The sequence below is a fragment of the Dipodomys merriami genome, unplaced genomic scaffold, assembly GCF_024711535.1.
Source record: "Dipodomys merriami isolate MVZ:Mamm:240054 unplaced genomic scaffold, mDipMer1.0.p SCAF_1467, whole genome shotgun sequence".
Taxonomy (NCBI): domain Eukaryota; kingdom Metazoa; phylum Chordata; class Mammalia; order Rodentia; family Heteromyidae; genus Dipodomys; species Dipodomys merriami.
In genome coordinates this window covers 5,719-25,812 of record NW_027202790.1, presented here as the reverse complement: position 1 = coordinate 25,812, position 20,094 = coordinate 5,719, and the positions used below count along the sequence as shown (strand labels likewise).

The following is a 20,094-nucleotide window of genomic DNA, read 5'->3' as shown; positions in this document are numbered from 1 at the left end:
ATGGGGCCCGCCGCGCACCGCCCGCTGCGGCACTTCGGCTTCGTCTACATCAACAGCTTCGGGTCGCACCAGTGTGGCAGCATCCTGCAGCTGGGCGGCCGCCGGGCGCTAGGCCGCCGGGGCCGAGGCCGGGAGGAGCGGCGGGCGGGGAAGGCCGAGGCCCGGGGCCGCCGCGGGCAGCCCAGCTGCCCGGCCTCCGCGGCCTCCGCGGCCTCCACTGCCGCCGCTCAGGCCTCCACCAGCGTCGGGCCGCAGGCGTCAAGAGCACCGAGGCGGGGCAGGCTGACAGCACGCGCAGGTGCAGGAGAGGGGCGGCGGCCGGGGCGGGTTCCTGTCAGCTCCGCCTCCTGTGGGCAGAGGCCTGGGCGCAGGGCCTGCCATCTTGCACGCATGCGCACACGTCTCCAGCGGGCCTGTAGGCGTTGCCGTTATTGCTTGTGCGCATGCGCACACCTCTCCACCGGGCCGGTGAGCGCCGCCATCTTGCCTCTGCGCGTGCGCACTCCTCTCAAGCAGGCCGGTGAGCGTCGCCATCTTGCCTCCGCGCGTGCGCACACCTCTCAAGCAGGCCGGGGAGCGCCGCCATCTTGCTTGTGCGCATGCGCGCACGTCTCCAGCAGGCCGGTGAGCGCCGCCTTCTCGTGTGTGCGCATGCGCGCACGTCTCCACCTGGCCTGTCCGTTTCAGTCGTTCCGTTTTAGTTAGGTTCGGGGTTCATTCCGTCAGTTGGGGGGGTCAGTCATCCAGCCAGTGTCATGGGTTCAGTAGGTTCAGGGCTGAAGGCCCACGCCAGAGGCTTCCCCTCCTCCTCCTCCAGCGCAGGGCCCGACTCGGGTGGTTCTCCAGGGTCCTGCGGGGACATTTGAGTTTCTACAGACAAGTGTCCGTGTTCAGGGCATCCCCGGTGTCTTGGTAAACTCACCCCTAGGACGTTGGGTTTGTTTTCCTGTTGGAAATGAAACAAGTGGGATTTGCTGGACACACACACACACACACACACACACACACATACACACACACACACACACACACACACACACACCCGTATTACTTTCCGTGCAGGGGAAACCTCGTGCATTCTCCAAATCCACGTTATTTCGAGGAGCTCCCCGTGTTCCAAGAGGGCTCCGACCCGTCCCCCCCCAGTGGAGGCGTGAGGGCGGAGAACATTCCATCCTCTCTGGAAGCTGTGCTGTTCTCTGGTTAAAGCAGTGTGGCTCTCACTTGTGATCCTAGCTACACAGGAGGCTAAGATCTGAGAATCTCGGTTCAAAGCCAGCCCAGGCAGGAAAGTCTGTGAGACTCTTACCTCCAATAAACCACCATAAAAAAAAAAAAAAAAAAAAAAGAAGTGAAGGGGTGGCTCACGTGGTAGAGTGCTAGCCTTGAACAATTGAACAAAAAAGGTGCAATAAGAGCACAAGGCCCTAAGTTTAAGCCCCAGGACCACACACACACACACACACACACATTAAAGAATCAACAAAGCAGCTTGATTGTAGCATCAGTTGCATACCATATACCAATTAAAGTTTGTTTTTTAATGCCAATTTCAACATACAGAGTAGGGCAAACCAGTCAAGTTTAGAATATTCTTTTTTTTTTTTTTTTTTTTTGCCAGTCCTGGGTCTTGAACTCAGGGCCTGGGTGCTGTCCCTCTCTAGCACTCTACCACTTGAGCCACAGCACCATGTCTGGTTTTTGAGTAATTCGTTGGAGATAAGAGTCTCATGGGGACTTTTCTGCCTGGGCTGGCTTTGAACTACAGTCCTCAGATCTCAACCTCCTGAGTAGCTGGGATGATAGGCATGAGCCACTGGAACCCAGCTCTAAAATATTCTTCTTAAAAATATTTAACCTTTAAATACTAAGAGAAAGTTACATCTTGTCATGTCCACATATGTATCCAGTACATCTTGACCAGGGTACTCCCTTTCATCATTTTCCCCTTCTTCCTTCACCTCCCCCCCCATCAAGTTTTCCACATCCCTTTTCATATATATATATATACATTGATTAGTCCGACTGTATTTGTCCCCATTTTTAAAATTCATTTTGCTAAACTGTTAATGGTTCAAAGAGTTTACTCCATGGAGTATCACTCCCACATGCACTATACATCAGTAAATTTGTTTGTGTATGTATGTGTATGCCCCTGCATGTGTGTACATAGTGGGTTAAGATCCAGGTATGAGAGCAAGCAGAATAGAATATTCTGACTAGAACTGTCCCTGTGAGTAATACTCACTCCGGAGGAATGGGCATCCTTAACTGTTCTTATTTCTAGGTTTTCCCACTAAAAAAGGTACTGGTATTAAGATTAGGGCATATGTATTTAGACTATTAACCCCCAACTTTTGCTGTCTTTAGTGCTTTTTCTTATATATAGCTAATAGATTTTAAATTTTGTCAAGGGCTTTCTCTGATCTATAGGGTTAATATTTTTCATTACATTTAGAAATGTGTGCTATACATATATGTGTGTGTACTACATATATAGCATACTATGACATATTTTATATATCATATATATTATATATCATACATATATGTTTCCAAATAGTTAACCAGCCCTGTATTGTTGAGGTAAGTCTCACTTGCTTATGTTGTATCATTTTCATAATACAGTGTTGAATTCTGGTAATAATCTGTTTAGATTCTGCCTTGGGATTCAAGAGAGACAATACATTTGTTTTTTCTTCTGTTTCTTTACCCAGTTTAGCTACTAGAGTTATAATCATTTATAAAAGTATATTGAGACCTGGGAACTGGTAGCTCACACCTGTAATCCTAGCTATTCAGGAAGCTGAGATCTGACGATCCTGGTTCAAAGCCAGCTTGGGCAGAAAAGTCCTCATGAGCTTCTTCAATTAACCTCTCAAAAACCACAAATGGCTCTGTGGTTCAAAGTGGTAGAGTGCTAGCCTTGAGCAAAAGAGCTCAGGGACAATACCTAGGCCCTGAGTTCAAGCACCCCTCACACACAGTAATTGTTATGTTTTCCTTCCCTTTCTATGTTCTGAAATAGCTTCTGTAACATTGGGATAATGTAGTGTTAGAAGCTTTGGGAAAGTAATACGAAATCCAGAAGACCTCTTCTGGGTTATGGACTTTTCTGGGGAATGATTTCTTAATAGTTGTACCTTCTATGGAAATTAGTCTGTTTAAGCTTTCTAACTCTACGGGTCAATTTCGGGATCTTTAATTCTTTAGGTAACTACTCATTTCATCCATGTAATTGCATAAAGATTTTTCTAAGGAGTATCTTATGATTTTAAAAGTTTTCTTGTGCTTTAATATTTTCCCCTCATCTTTTTTCTTTTTTTCTCTCTTTCTGTCTCTCTGTCTCTCTCTTTTGTTGGTCAAGGAGCTTGAACTTAGGGCTTGGGCACTGTCCCTGAGCTTTTTTGTTCCAGACTAGCTCTCTACCACTTTGAGCCACAGCACCACTTATGGTTTTTGAGTGGCTAATTGAAGATAAGAATCTCATGGGGACTTTTCTGCCCAGGCTGGCTTTGAACCAGGATCCTTAGATCTCAGCCTTCTGAGTAGCTAGGATTATAGACATGAGCCACTGGTACCTGACTATTTTTTCTACATATGGACTTTCCACATTTTTCTTGGTCAAAGTAGTCAACATTATATGATCTTCTTTAAACCACAACATTTTGATTATTATTTAAATATTTTCTTGGAAGTGGTGCTGTGGCTCAAGTGGTAGAGCACTCACCTTGAGCTGAAGAGCTGAGGGACAGCGCTCAGGCCTAGAGTTCAAGCCCCATGATCCAAACAAAAAAAAATTAGAAAACTTAAATAAAAGTAGAAAACTTAAATATTTTCTTTTCTTCATTAATTTCATCACCTTGTTCTATTCTTCCATGCTTTCTTTTGGCACACATTTGCTTTTTTTTTTTTTTTTTTTTTTTTAAATTTAAGCCAAGGGCATTTCATTAAGTCATTTTTATTTTATATTGATGCATCTTTAGTGCATTGAATTTGTTGTATTTACTATTTTTATGCATCCTTTACATTCTAATATGTAGTGATTCTATTGTCACTACATATTAGAAAAGGGACAGTATCCAGGCCTCTTGAGTTCAAGCCACAGGACTGGCCCCCACCAAAAAAATTTCTGTGATGTTAGTATGCCTGGCCCTTTTACATTGGAGCTGCTTAATAGACTTTTAAAGGTTACTTAATAGGATTTGAATTTCCAGGACCTTGTGTGTGCATGTGTATGTGTATGTGTTTGTTGGCACACTCTAATTTTATTGCCTTGTAATCCAACTGTGGCTCATAATGCATAAATGTTAGTGGTGTTTTCTTTGTGACCCAATTTCTAATTTATGATCTTTTTATTTTTTGGTTGGTTGTAGGGCTTGAATTCTGGGCCTGGGTGCTGTCCCTCAGCTCTTCAGCTCAAGACGAGCACTCTACCACTTGAGCCACAGCGCCACTTCCGGTTTTCTGGTGGTTCATTGGAGATAGAGTCTCATGGACTTTCCTGCCCGGGCTGTCTCAGAACCGCAATTCTCAGACTTCAGCCTTCTGAGTAGCTAGGATTACAGGCATGAGCCACCAGCACCCGGCTGTTATTTTGTTTTCGCTTCCAGAAACCATCCCATTGGAAGAGTGTCCCCACAAATCCTCAGTTCTCTCTAAAGCTGAGTCTGTCCTAACAAATTGCATGCTTGGTATATTGTGTGATGTCTGGTTCTTCAAATTACAAATAGACAATTTTTTGAGTGTGTGTGTGTCAGTCCTGGGCCTTGAACTCAGGACCTGGGCACTGTTGCTGAACTTCTATGCTTAAGGCTAGTGCTCTACTCCTTGAGCCACATTGTCACCTGGTTTTTTTTGGTAGTTGATTGGAGATAAAGAGTCTCAGGCTTTCCTGCCCAGGCTGGCTTTGAACTGTGATCCTCAGATCTCACCCTCCTGAGTAGCTAGGAATATTAGGTATGAGAGTTCTTCCCTGCAGTTTATATTTTGATCTGTCTGGTTATTCGTTTTTAAAAGTAAGTTCCAGAGTTAAGAGTGGATTTATTTGGGCTTTGTGACTAATTTACTCTGGCTTTGTGACCACAGAAGTGTCAGGAAGTAATTTTGGTAGCCCAATACAAAATGAAAAGCCAGAATTAAGGCACTGGAGGCAGAAGAACAGGGTTGGATAATGGACTGAAAGAAGAAAGAGTTGAGGCTGGGAATGTGGCTTAGTGGTAGAGTGCTGGCCTAGCATGCATGAAGCCCTGGGTTCGATTCCTCAATACCACAGACACAGAAAAAAACCAGAAATGGTGCTGGGGCTCAAGTGGTAGATTGCTATCCTTGAGCAAATGAAGCTCAGGGACAGCGCCCAGACCCTGAGTTCAAGCTCCAGGACTGGCAAAAAAAAAAAAAAAAAAAAAAAAAAAAAAAGAAGAAGAAGAAGAATAAAGAATTGAAGCCAAGCCAGAAGTCTTTGTCTTAGGCAATCTGTGTGGATAACATAGCCCTAAACCTCCCTGAATACGCATCTGAGCCTGTGGAGCCAGGAAGCGTAGTCAAAGGCTCCCTAGGGAAGAACTATATTTAAACTAAGTAAAACCCAAGCACTTAATACGTGCTTAATTGTACTAAACTACTTTTTTTTTTTCTGATACCATGGCTTGAACTCAGGGCATCATGCTCTTGCTTGGCTTTTGTACTCAACACTGGTGCTCTACCACTTGAACCATGCCTCCAGTCCCAATGAGCATGCTGGTTCATTGGGGGATAGAGTCTTGAGAACTTTCTACCTGGGCTTGCTTTGAACCAGGTTCTTCAGATCTCAGCCCCCTGAGTAGCTAGGATTACAGACCTGAGCCAGTGACATTCAGCTCATATTAAGCTAGACATTCATTAAATACTTATGCCTGTCTTTTTTAGGAGGAATAAAAGTGAATTATTTATCCATTCACAACATTTATTTATGGGGCTTGAACTCTGGACCTGGGTGCTGTCCCTCAGCTCTTCAGCTCAAGGCTAGCACTCTACCACTTGAGCCACAGCACCACTTCTGGTTTTCTGAGTGGTTTATTGGAGATAAGAGTCTCACAGTCTTTCCTTTCTGGGCTGGCTTTAAACCTGGATCCTCAGATCTCAGCCTCCTGAGAAGCTAGGATTACAGGCATGAGCCACCGGTGCCTGCCCCATTCATATTTTAACATCTGCCACACTGTGGGCAGACAATAGGTCAGATGTTAAGACTCATGAGACTTCTCCATGAATAATAAGAATATAAACCAGTGAATAAAGATGTTTCAGGAGAGAGATCTGAGAAGGGTTTTCATAATCAAGTTCAGGGAAAGGAGAGAAAATAAGGGACTATGAAGAGAGAACTGTTTAGTGAGATGGAGATTTTCCAAAGAATAGATTTTTGGGATCAGAAACACAGCCTTGGCTCTGATTCTGTTTCCTCATCTGCACAATGGCCTAATAACTCTCAGCTTACAAGGTTTCTATGTGCAACAAGCTTTGCAGAGTGCCTACCATGGTGTTTGACATAAACTAAGCACCCAGTAAATGTTGACAATGGAGCACGTGCAGCTTGAAGGAAAGAGAGTTAGTCACAAGGTTATTAGCTAGTTTCTAGTGCATCGCCATGTGTTATGTATCGAGTGAATGAAAAGTAAGTTTTGGATCCGACTGTACAATGCTTGTCATTTTCATCACCACTAACTATTTTTTGCTTGGTGGAGCGAAGCTATCAAGACAACAGGTGTAAATGTGGAAATTAGGCTTTGGATCTGTTGGCAAGATGCACTGGGGGTTCGAGATCCAGGTGGCACTAACGTTTCAAACAAGATGAACCAATCAGGCTGGAGTCCTGTTGGCACTGAGCTTTGGATTTGAACACATAACTTACACGTACTAGCAGATGTGGGGTGTTGCTGTTGGGGAGGTATTCACATGAGCACTGGAAAGTGGTGAGGGGTTTGGGGAGAAGAGAATCAAGGAAAGCTTCGTGGTGGCAGAAGCTCCATGAAATTTCTAATGGCAATGAAATTGAAGAAATGATTGTGGGGGGGAATGGTGCGAGCAAATTTTCGAGGCTAGATCAGTGATGTGTACTCATGAGGAAAGAGCTAGAAGACAGTGTGACTGGGTCAGAGCATATAGAAGGTGGCTCAGTGGTAGAGTGCTCACCTAGCATGCATGAAGCCCTGGGTTCGATTCCTCAGTACCACAGACACAGAAAAAGCCAGAAGTGGCGCTGTGGCTCAAGTGGTAGAGCGCTAGCCTTGAGCAAAAGAAGCTCAGGGACAGCGCCCAGGCCCTGAGTTCAAGCCCCAGGACTGTCCAAAAAAAATAACCTTTTTTTAAAGACGTTTTGTTTTTTAAAAAATAGCTGCATTTTCTTTCTTACATACATTTCTTTACAGAATACAATTTGTGCATTAGGTTCCACAAATAGAAACAAATCTAATAAAGACAAAACAGGATTATTAAATTCCAGCTAACTACATTGCCTACCAAATGTCATCTGTGTGTAGAAAGGGAAATGAAGCCAGGCCTAGAGAAGTCTAAAGGACAAACTAGAGCCAAACTCAAGATTTCCTCCTAGAAAGAAAGCAGAACAGATTGAGCTTCCCCACCGTCTGAGTTCATGTTCTTTCATGCTGAGTCTCTTCCTCACCTAGACTCAAGTCGAGAAATGCAATTTGAGTGCTGATTTTTAGTTCGCTCCACAAATAGAATGCTTATTGTGTATGTGATATCTAAAGACTCAGAAACTGGGTCTCCAAGTGAAGAACAAAACCGTTGCTCAAGTGTGCAGCATGATACATCCTGATGACGGAGCCTAAGGAGCTTATGGGAGAGCAGAGATTGTTTTCTAGAATGTGGAATGCGGAGAGGAGAGCCAGCTGTGGGATGGCAGTATGGCCAGAAGGACGTGGAGCTGAGGAATGAATTGTTAAGGTACCAGGAGCCTTACAGAAAAAAGGAAAACAAATAGAAAACTTTCAGGGCTGGAGGCTCACACCTGTAATCCTAAGTACTCAGGAGGCTGAGATCTGAGGATCACGGTTTGAAGCCAGCCCAGGCAGGGAAGTCCATGAGACGCAGCTCCAATAAACTACTCAGAGAAAGCCGGAAGTGGCATTGTGGCTCAAGTGGTGGAGTTAGTCTTGAGCACAGAGAAGCTCAGGGACAGTGCCCAGACCCAGAGTTCAAGCCCCAGGAAAAAAACCTGATTTTTCAGGGAACCCACACTAAATGCATTCTTCTTTTGTCTTTAGCCACATAGCCCTTAGTTTTTCTTTTGCCACTTAAGCATGTTGAGTGGCTAAAAGAGTTTATTCATTCCGGGAAACTTCTTCCAGCTTATGATTGGTCAACTTTTCTCATTTGTCCACATTGTGGTGATATTATACAGGAAGGTGACTCTTTTCTTCCCTCCCACCCTCCCTCCCTCCTTTCTTTCTTTTCTTTCTTTCTTCCTTCCTTCCTTTCTTCCTTCCTTTCTTCCTTCCTTTCTTTCTTTCTTTCTTTCTTTCTTTCTTTCTTTCTTTCTTTCTTTCTTTCTTTCTTTCTTTCTTTCTTTCTTTCTTTCTTTCTTTCTTTCTTTCTTTCTTTTTTCCTCCCTCCCTCCCTCCCTCCCTCCCTTCCTCCCTTCCTTCTTTATTTTTGCTTGGACACTATCCTTGAGCCTTTTTGTACTCAAAGCTAGCGCTCTACCACTTGAGCCACAGCGCCATGTCTGGCTTTTTCTGAGTAGTTTTATTAAAGCTAAGAGACTCACAGACTTTCCTGCTCCTGCTGGCTTTGAACTGCAATCCTCAGATCTCAGCCTCCTGAGTAGCTAGGATGACAGGCGTGAGCCACCGGCACCTGGGTGGTTACTTTTTCAATCCTTGCACATACAGGGGTAAACAACAGATAGTCTATAAGAATTGATTTCATTGATTGTTGAAGATTGGGTTTTATGGGGGGTTTTTTGCATAATCTCATGTGTATAAAATACCTGCCTTGTGTACATGGTTTATTATAAAATAAGCTTTGTGTGAGGTGACTTTGCCTAGCTGTAGACTAATGTAAGTATTCAGAGCATATTTAAGGTAGATTCCACTAACATAGGACGTTCAGTGGGTTAGCTACATACCAAATGCATTTTGAACATAGTTTATTTCAACTCACGATAACATTATTGAGTCATAACTCTATTACCATCAAGGCTCAGTTATTATTATTAAGGTCAGATATGCGTGTCCATTTCTCTGCAGAAGGTCGCTTCCCAAAAGAGGAAGTCATTCTTCTAGTAGAAGAAAGAACTAATGTTCTAAAGACATGAAAGAAAGCCTTACAAGTGCTTTATATTTTTCTATATTTTTAATCAAGTATCTATCTATCTATCTATCTATCTATCTATCTATCTATCTATCTATCTATCTATCTATCTATCTATCTATCTATCTATCTATCTATCTATCTATCTATCTATGTTAGTTGTGGGACTTGAACTCGGGGTCTGAGTGCTGTCCCTGAACTTTTATGTTTAATGCTACTGCTCTACTACTTTGAGCCACAACCCCATCTTCAGTTTTTTTTTTGGGGGGGGGGGGTCCGGTCGTGGGGCCTGAACTCTGGGCCTGGACGCTGTTCCTCAGCTCTTCAGCTCAAAGCTAGCGCTCTACCACTTGAGCCACAGCGCCACTTCCGGCTTTTTTCTTTTTGCTTCTGTGGTGCTGAGGAATCGAACCCAGGGCCTCATGCATGCAAGGCAAGCGCTCTACCACTGAGTCACCTTCCCAGCCCCATCTTCAGTTTTTTGTTTGTTTGTTTGTGGTTCACTGGAGAGAAGAGTGTTGTGAACTTTCCTGCTTAAGCTGGCTTTGAACTGTGATCCTCACACCTCAGTCTCTTGTGTAGCTAGAATCACAGATGTGAGTTGTTATTTTTCTGATTTTTTTTCCCCCTCATGACAGAGTGGGAAAGAGAAGATACATCTTGGGGAGACCCTATTTCCCACAGATGTTTAGGCATAAAAACGGAGTCTGTTCCCAGGGTTTTTTTGTTGTGTTTTAGCCAGTTCTGGGGCTTGAACTCAGGGCCTGGGCACTGTCCCTGAGCTTCTTTTGCTCAAGGCTAGCACTCTACCACTTGAGCCACAGCGCCACTTCTGGCTTTTTCTGTGTCTGTGGTACTGAGGAATCGAACCCAGGGCTTCATGCATGCAAGGCAAGCACTCCACCACCAACCCACATTCTCAGCCTTGTCCCAGGCTTTTGTAGCAGGGCTAGGAGCATTTGTAGCATTTGTAGACATTTGGAGAGCTATACGTCTTTGAAGGAAGGCTGTAGGAGAGGAGATGGCAGAGATTTCCTTCCTGGAAGGAAGGAGTATGAGTAGAAGAACAAGGCGAACTGGAGGAACTCGAAGGTGTTTTGTGCGGTTGGAAGCCTGATAGAAGCACAGCTGGACTGAATCAAGATTCACACTTGGGCCCAGATGTGGTTTTTAGCATCAGTCTCGTCTGATTAGGCCCTTCTAGGCCTCCCCTTACACCTCAGAAAAGAAAGGAGACTGAGCTGGGTGCTTTTCTGGGTATTTATAAGGTTGTTTACTTCGATGTTCTTGTTTGTTTCATTAAATGATAAGGTCCTATTACATAGGGATCTGAAACATACAACAAATAGAAAAATCTCCCAAGACACAGGCACCGGTGGCTCAGCCCTGTCATCCAAGCTACTCAGGAGGCTGAGATGCGAGGATCATGGTTCAAAGCCAGCCGGGGCAGGAAAGTCCATGAGACTCTTACCTCCAATGAACCACCAGAAAACCAGAAGTGGCGTTAGGGTAGAGTGCTCGCTTGGAGCTGAAGAGCTTAGGGACAGTGCCCAGGCCCAGAGGTCAAGCCCCACAACCACCACCACCACCAACAATCTCCAAGACTGGTTAAGGGTCTCTGATCTCAGCATAATACATTCAAAATATGTACTGATTTGATATCTTTCTTACCTTTTCACTTTAATTAAAAAAAAACTAGGTATAAGCAAGAAGAATGCAGCTAAAACATATGATTTTCCCGTTCCATCACCGGAAGCTTCCGAAAAAAGGGAACAAAGGAAGAAGGTATTTTGGAAAGGGGAATGAGCAATATTTCAATCTTAGATCACCTCCTTTAAATATGAACATGTGAACATAGACAAGACAGTGAACAGGGGTCCATCTTTTCACTAATTAAACTCTCTAAAAGGAGAACATAAAAGTAATTTGGTGGAAATGAGAATCTTTATCAGCCGTGAAGAATAGTTCCTTTTGTATTTGAGAGTGTCTAATGCATTTTAATCAATATATAACTCCTGAATGATTTTTTGTCAAAGCACAATCTATGGTCCCATAAGATATAGAACATAGTCTAGATATGTAATTAGGATAGACATGGGAGTATGATATCAGTATTTTTTAATTATTATTTTAGTTGGTTCTGGGGCTTGACCTCAGGTCCCGGGCACTGTCCCTGAGATTCTTTGTGTTCAAGGTTAGCACTCTACCCCTTGAGCCACAGCTCCACTTCCAGCTTTTGGTGGTTAATTGGAGCTAAGAGTCTCACAGACTTTCCTCCTTAGGTTGGCTTTGAACTACTCATCTTGAGTAGCTAAATGACAGGTGTGAGCCAAAAGTGCCTGGCAAAAACAACATTTTTTATACTGATTTCATATTGCTCTCTCTTTTTTTTTTTTGGCCAGTCCTGGGGCTTGAACTCAGGGCCTGGGTGCTGTCCCTGAGCTTCTTTGTGCTCATGGCTGGTGCTCTACCACTTGAGCCACAGAACCACTCTGGCTTTTTTTTTTAGTAGTTTATTGGAGATAAGAGTCTCATAGGGACTCTTCGGCCTTATGCTGTCTTTGAACCATGATCCTCAGATCTCAGCCACCTCAGTAGCTAGGATGACATGCGTGAGCTACCGGCATCCGGCCATATTTGCTCTTTTTGAAGACAAGGAATGCATACTAAGCTTTTAGCAGTAAGGCTGAAAAGATGAACTTTTTCTGATGAACTGTATCACTGACTGTCCAAATGTCATGGTCATTTGAGCATTTTAGACATATTTGAGATCAGATGCTCTCCTAATCTTTGATTACAATTTGAATTTAAAGAAATTATTAGTTTATGAGGACATAGAATATTGTATCATGCCTGACATTTTGGTTTATTCAAGAGATAATCCTTGTATAGGATAAAGTTGTTTCAGTGTGTGGCTAACTTTTGCATCAAATGTAATTTAACTGAGCATCTAGTAAGACATGTTTCTTGCAAAAAAGATTTTCTTTTTATTAAGGAAAAAATAACAATAGCCAGCATTTACTTTTAGCTCTCATGTTCTCTCACATTAGAATGCATGCTTTGCATACACATTTTTCATTCTAATAATTTAATGTGTGGTGATATTCCCAAGATGAGATTTAAACACTTAGACAGTGCCCCACAATTGGTAAATGACAAAGTTAGGTTTTGAATCTAGATCTATCTGGTTTCCTATTTCTCATTTTTTTTGCTATGCTTATGATGCCTAGTCATTTCCTTTGATATGTCCTCAGAGAAACAGTTCTTAGCTAGAATAAAATAAATGAAGAATCAAATCACCGCTCCATGGTTTAAGACCTAGCAATTGAAGTTCAGTATTTTTACTATCTTTGAAAATGGAATGCGTTGGAACCAATTAGGTAAAACAATTCAGTGCTTGTGGGAAAACAATCACACTTAGCTTACTTTGTCTGAGGGCTAATACCTTTATAACGATTATATGGCTCATGGAGCAACATTGTTTAATCACAGCCACCTTACTCTTTGAAAATGCATTATGCTTTTCTGCTGGCCAATTCCTTCCCTGTGCTTCTCTTCAAAAGGCTTCGGTGTGGAAACACGTAAGCAAAGTGATTTCTAGAATGATGGAGGAAAACGAAAAATATAGACTCAGACTGAACTGCCCCAAACCAACTAATACCAGTAAGTGAAGGCATTTTGTACTGTGTGAAGAAGATTGAGTTCTATAAACAGCTCAGTTCACCTGGGGCCCATGATACGCCATGTTCAGTGCCCAGTGCTATGAGGTTGTCCTGTAATCACGGCCCTTCATTACTGGAAGAAAGAACACAACATTCACCAGCAGTGAGCGCAGAGCAAGTGTGGGTGAAGGAGTAAAGGGTATGGACTGCCAAGTTATTATGCAGAGGGAATTTGTTTGTCTGTTTGCCAGTCCTGGGGCTTGAACTCAGGGCCTGGGCACTGTCCCTGAGCTTCTTTTACTCAAGGCTAGCACTCTACCACTTGAGCCACAGCACCACTTCTGGCTTTTTCTGTGTCTGTGGGACTGAGGAATCGAACCCAGGGCTGCATGCATGCTAGGCGAGCACTCTACCCACTGAGCCACCTGCCCAGCTGAAAAGGCCGACTTTCTAATACAACTTTCAAAACATCCATATGAAAGCCATGTTAACAAATACGAAATTCTGTTTTCTATATAACTTCCTGGAGTCATTTTTCCTTCCATAGATGCTACTTCAATTCACCGTGTTTAACAAAATCTGCCTTGAATTATGGCGTTGGTGTCATTATTTTATTCCTGGCACAGACAACTCAAGAATGGAACCAGGTAGTCAGGGGAAACATTTGGTGGACTCTACTTTGCTTAGTAAAAGAATCAGAAGTGCTGGAGTCTCAAAGTATTAAGTTGAATAAAATGAATGCAAGGAATAATATGTGAATTGATAAGTAGAAAAAGTTATTTTCTTCCCTTCACACACAGCTCCTCATATACACGGTGAATGCTTCACTACATTCTCAGATCATTATTTTGATGGCTTTTTTTTTTATTTGAGTCATTCAACTTGCAGTATTTAATTTTGTGAAGCATAGCCTAATAACAAAATAAAGCAGAAAGCCATTTTATGAGCATCATGACATTGGAAACTTGTTCATGTTCATCGAAGATTGCATTAATAGTCATTGCACAAAATGTTTGCAGTGATGGCCAGTAAACCAAGGTTCAAATTCATGATTCTTCATTTCTCCTTCTTTTCTTTCTTTGTTTATTCGTTTGTTCCGTTCCGTTCCCTTCCCTTCCCTTCCCTTCCCTTCCCTCCCCTCCCCTCCCCTCTCCTCCCCTCCCCTCCCCTCCCCTCCCCTCCCCCTTCCTTTCCCTTCCCTCCCCCTTTCCTTTCCTTCCCTTCCCTCCCCCTTCCTTTCCCTTCCCTTCCGTTCCCTTTCCTTCCCTTTCTTTCCTTTTTGTGCCAGTCTGGGGGCTTGAACTCAGGGCCTGGGCACTGTTCCTGAGCTTTTTCACTCAAGGCTAGCACTTTGTCACTTGAGCCACAGCTCCAATTCCAGTTTTTTGGTGGTTCATTGGAGATAGGAGTCTCAGAGACTTTCCTACCAGGGCTGGCATCAAACCATGATCCTCAGATCTCAGCCTCCTGAGTAGCTAGGATTACCGGCATGAGCCACCAGTGGCTATTTCCTTTTTTCATATCTACTTGCAAAGGAGAATGAGGTAGGAGTTGGGATTAGGAAAAAGAAAAGTAGACAATAATATGTTAGAAAAGAAGGTTGTGGATGTAATGGACATTGTCCAGAATGCTAATCTAGTCCCTCTAACCTTACATTTCATGGTCTGTTTATGCTCCTAGCAAGAGGCCTTCCACTAACCATAAAGTAATCTTGGAAGGATTTTTTAACAACTGCAAATAATAGCCTGCATTGTCCAAAAATAGCTTCTTAGAAACAAAAAGTATCCATAAAATGTATTATTTTGCATTTCAGTTTTAAACTAGATTACCATTTTTTTATAAAGCTTATGTTGCAAAGTTTTTTAACTCTTGTTCCTTACTACGTATTCATGAATGAGAAATGTTGAGTCCAACTGAAATTTTTCTTCTATTTTATGTTGTTTCTAGGTTCAAATTAATACAACATGAATCATCTATTTCCTGGTAAGAATCCATTTAGATAATAATTGTATAGCGTTTCCCTTTCTCTTTTATGTCCTACCTTCGCCAACCTGTACTATATACTCATTGCTAGTTCCAGCCTGTTTCTTTCCTTAATCTGCTATTTGTCACATAGTAAGTACTCATTAAATATCCAGAGACCTTACTTCATTCAAACACCTTCTCTGTCAATGCTGTGGGAAATACTGTCTCCATGGACACACACACACACATGCACGCACACACACACACACACACACACTCACACACACACACACACACACACACACACACACACACACACACACACACCTTCCTTTTGTTCTTAAGTCCATGTGGGCCTTTTTCTCCTTGGATGTGCTGTTACATTTAATACTTTCTCACTACTGCCCTGGCTCCCCTCTGTTTCTGCCTCTGTTTGTTTGTTTGTTTTTGTCTTTGAGATGGGGTCTTGCTGTGTAGCCCAGGCTGACTTGGAACTTGTGATCCTCCTGCTTCTCCCTCCTGAGTGCCGGGATTATGGGTGTGTATTACCATGCCTGGCTTCTGTGTATTTTTAATGTGTCCCTTTTGCTATACTGGGAATAGATGTTGGTCCTGTTCTCTGTTTATTTACGTGCTCTCTCACATAGCTCATTGATTTTTACAGTTTCAATTCCTCTTTCTAGGTATATGACTTAAATCTATTTGCACCCTAACCTGGCTTATATACCTTTGGTTTTCTTTTACTTGTATGAGAATTGCTTTTAATGCTCCATACTTTATCTGTCTGTTTAATACTTTACCTATCTGTCTGTCTGTCTATTTAATTTTTATGCTAGTGCTGAGGCTTGAACTCAGGGCCTAGCTGCTGTCCTTGAACTTGTTTTTGCTCAGGGCTTTGGTAGTTAATCAGAGGTGAGTCACATGGATTTTCCTGCCCAGGCTTTGAACTGTGATCCTCGAATCTCATCTTCCTGAGTAGCAGGGATTACAGGCATAAGCCACCAGTGCCCAATGGCTGCTCCATATTTTCAACGTCACATTACCCTTGGTTAGTCAAATCACCCGGGCTTATTCAACAATTAGGCAGAGACAGCCACTTTCCAGGATTGAGAAAGTAGAAGTCTGACTGGGCTTATGAAAGGAAAGTACAGCTTTCACTAATGACTGTAAGCTGGAGAGAGTATTTTAGGTGTGAGCCTGAGGAAACCAACATGGTGTTTATAGTGTGTGCATCTTGATGCGAGATTAATTAGACAGTAATCAAAGATCTGAAGAAGGCTGAGACTCTGTGTTTCAAATAGTCTTGCGTGACTCCAAGACAAGAATTTGTATTCTCTTCAGCAGGCAGTGAAGAGACATGGAGACTTTTCCCTCTTTTATTTTAAATGACTTCACAGATACAGAAACTATGAGAGTAACAGAGGACTTCCACACACTGATCAAAGTTGCCATTTTTAACATGTTGCCGCATTTTCTTTTCTGAATATGTGTCAAGTGTTTCCCCTTAAAACTTTTCATATGCGTATCCTGATAAGAAGGGTATTTTTATTTTTGTTTGGTGCCAGTCCTGGGCTTGAACTCAGGGACTGGGAGCTGCTCCTGAGCTTTTGGGCTCAAGGTGTGTTTGTGCTGTACCACTTGAGCCACAGCTGTACTTCTGGCTTTTGGTGGCTTATTGGAGATTAGAGTCTCACACACTTTCTTCTCTGGCATGGCTTTGAACTGTGATTCTCAGATCTCAGCCTCCTGAGTAGCTAGGATGACCGGCAGCAGCCACTGGCTGGTGTCTGACTTAACGAGGATATCTTTTATACTGTAGGTGTACTATGATGATCAAAATCAAGAAATTTGGCATTAATATGAGACTTCTATGTAATTCAGACCCTCTCTCCATTTCTTTTATAAGCCCAATACATACCTTTTGTGTGTGTGTGCTGGTCCTAGGGCATGAATTTGGGGTCTATGAGATATCTGAGCTTCTTTGCTCAAAGCTAGCATTCCATCATTTGAGCCACAGCACCACTTCTAGTTTTCTGGTGGTTCATTGGAGATAAGAGTCTCACAGACTTTTCTGCCCAGGCTGGCTTTGAACCTGCATCCTCAGATCTCAGCCTCCTGAGTAGCTGAGATTACAGGCGTGAGCCATGAGAGCCCAGCTGTATTTTATTTTTTCAGGATTATGTCCCAAGTTTCGTCCTGTTTGTGTCAGTCTTCATACTGTCCACATTCTTTTGCCTTTGTCTTTCATGATACTGACAGTTTGTTGTTGTTGTTGTTTGTCCGTTGTGGGGCCTGAACTCTGGGCCTTGGCGCTGTCCCTCAGCTCTTTAGCTCAAGGTGAGCGCTCTACCGCTTGAGCCACAGCACCACTTCGGGTTTTTTAAAATGGTTATTTTAGATAAGAGTCTCACAGCCTTTCCTGCCCAGGCTGGCTTTGAATCCTGATGCTCAGATCTCAGCCTCCTGAGTAGCTAGGATGACAGGTGTGAGCCACCAGCATCTGGCTAGACCAGCCATTTTTGGACCGTCTGTCTGGATTTGCTGATATTCTCCCATTATTTGACTTCAGTTATACGTTGTGGATGCAGCCTTCTGTGAGCAAGGTTTTGATCTCACATCATCTGGAGCCATGGGATCCACAGCCTACTAAGTGCTTGCCCAATTAGTGTCACAATTGCCCTTTATCCAAGAAATCAGCATTTTATGGAAAGAGATTAAGAGACTGTGCAACTACCTTTTCCTTCACCAATATGTAAACCATCGAACAGCAATAGAGAGGCAACATAGATGTTTTAGAATCTGTTGCTCTTTGGGGTGTGGTTGGTATAAAACAGATCAGGAGGTATATAAAAGAAAAATTGGGAACCATAAGCCTGCTCCAAGTAAAAAGTGAAATGCCCCTGAATGGGGGTGGGGAAGGGTCCGAGAGCAGACACTCGGTTGGATGGAGTCATCAGAACGATGGGTAAGAAACAAGGAAGTGGATGCCAGGCGCTGGTGGCACACACCTGTCATCCTAGCTCCTCAAGAGGCTGAGACCTGAGGATCGTGGATTGAAGCCAGCAGGAAAATCCATGAGACTCTTTATCTCCAATGAACCACTAAAAAAAAGCCAGAAGTGGAGCTGTGGCTCAAGTGGCAGAACATTAGCCTTGAATGAAAAAGCTCAGGGACAGCACCCAGGCCTTGCACCTGTGCTAACACACACACACACACACACACACACACACACACACACACACACACACACACACACACACACACACACACACACACACACACACACACACACACACACACACACACACACACACACACACACACACACACACACACCCCTGTGTGAGTAAAGGTTGTTGATCCAATGGCTGAAGTGGGAGGCAAATGGCGCAGAAGATCAAGCCTCACTCAGCCAGAGCAGGGAGAGAAAAATTAGAATAGAAACATGTCTGTCAGGAATGCTTTAGGAGTTCTAGAACTGTAGCCTTCTTTCTGAATGGCCAAAGGGAGCTAAAGGCCTATGATGTAGTGTTTCTATGGCAGAATTCTTGTGAATGCAGCAACAGGAGTGGGAGGGGAGGGCTTGGAGGCGTGGCTCAGTTGGTAGAGTGCTAGCCAATGAGTGGAGGCATCAGGTACCAAGTTCAAGTCCTGGTCTTAGGCCTAGAAAATGGAGAAAGAAAAGGAGTTGGAAGCAGCGCACTGGTGGCTCACGCCTGTCATCCTAGCTACTCAGAAGGCTGAGATCTGAGGATTGTGATTCAAAGCCAGCCTGTGCAGGAAAGTACGTGAGACTCTTGTTTCCAATGAACCACCAGAAAACGGGAAGTGGCGCTGTGGCTCAAGTGGTAGCGCTCACTTTGAGCTGAAGAGCTGAGGGACAGCACTCAGGCCCAGAGTTCAAGCCCCATGACCAACAAAAATAAAAAAAGGAGTTGGAGTGAAAAAGACAAATTTTGATGGTCAGTTAGAGAAAGCCAGTCATTCAAGCAGCAAGTTGATGGAATATCTAATTATTTATATAGTCTTAGACTGTTATAAGTGTTTTTCAGTGATGATTGACATATTTAATAAGATTCAATGTTGTCCTCTTTTATTTAGGACTAACCTATCTTTGGATCTGCTCCTCCTTCCCGCCCTTCCCCCCTCCCCAGTGAAGATTATGAAAAATGGAATCATAATAGTTCATTTTATGAGTGCATTTTGGTGGAATTGAAACCTTAACTGTTGAGTGGAAAAGCAGCCCTCTTTCAAAGTTACTAGCATTTATTTGCCAGCCACTAAACCTTGTGGTATTGTTATGCGAACAGAGGTGTTATGTTCAGCATGCATTTTTATTTTGTCTCTTTTTAAATGAATCTTACACTTATGATTTAAAATAGCATTTCAGGGCTGCGAAGGTGGCTCAGTGGTAGAGCGCTTGCCTTGCATGCATGAGGCCCTGGGTTTGATTCCTCAGCACGGCATAAGCAGAAAAAACTGGAAGTGGCGCTGTGGCTCAAGTGGTAGAGCGCTCACCTTAAGCTGAAGAGCTGAGGGACAGCGCTCAGGCCCAGAGTTCAAGCCCCACAACTGACCAAAAAAATAAAATACAATAGCGTCGCAGTACATTTGCTTTTCTCTCTCATTACACACTTATGTGTCCCTCCTAGATGCTACTTTGTAAAATTAAACTTGCATTTATTGAAATGATCTTGGCATTCTGCTCTTTTCTTACAGTTATTTTGGGTGTCCAAGGCAGTGATTTGGGGTGTTATTTAAGCCATTCCTTCATATTAAAGAAAATTAGTATATGAACATATTTCTGATAGGGACAGAGTACTCTTATACATGTATGGAATGTACCAGATAGAATGTGTGTAACATTTTGCCCCGAAAAGGCTCATGGTCCACCCAGAATGCAGAATGCATTCAGTCCTTCTGGAAGAGTCCTCTGAGACGCAACCTGATCTCTTAGCTGTGATTTCATGTTAAAAAAATAACCACTGTTCAAAGCCCAGCTGGGGCAAGAAAGTCTGTGAGATTCTTATCTCCCATTAACCAGCAAAAGCCAGAAGTGGAGCTGTGGCTCAAGTGGTAGAGCACCAGCCTTAGTGAAAATGGTAAATGACAAAGCCCAAGCTCTGAGTTCAAGCCCCAGTACTGGCATGCATGTGCA

At 43.3% G+C, this 20,094-nt stretch overlaps 1 protein-coding gene across 1 annotated transcript; it reads left to right on the top strand.

Moving 5' to 3' along the window:
• CUNH5orf47 (chromosome unknown C5orf47 homolog) lies at nt 1-19,625 on the top strand. Its single transcript, XM_070021896.1, has 6 exons — nt 1-298; nt 11,009-11,094; nt 12,873-12,972; nt 13,519-13,618; nt 14,919-14,954; nt 19,038-19,625. Exons 1-4 carry the CDS (start codon nt 1-3, stop codon nt 13,542-13,544), a joined length of 510 nt encoding a protein of 169 aa, XP_069877997.1. The 3' UTR covers nt 13,545-13,618; nt 14,919-14,954; nt 19,038-19,625.
• Nucleotides 19,626-20,094: the final 469 nt, after the last annotated feature.

What these genes read in the sequence shown, in the direction of transcription:
- CUNH5orf47 (XM_070021896.1), top strand. Translation starts at nt 1, where the DNA reads ATGGGGCCCGCCGCGCACCGCCCGCTGCGGCACTTCGGCTTCGTCTAC. An exon ending in CAGGCTGACAGCACGCGCAG is followed by an intron (nt 299 to 11,008) that starts GTGCAGGAGAGG and finishes AAAAAAAACTAG; the next exon opens with GTATAAGCAAGAAGAATGCA. An exon ending in AAAGGGAACAAAGGAAGAAG is followed by an intron (nt 11,095 to 12,872) that starts GTATTTTGGAAA and finishes TCTCTTCAAAAG; the next exon opens with GCTTCGGTGTGGAAACACGT.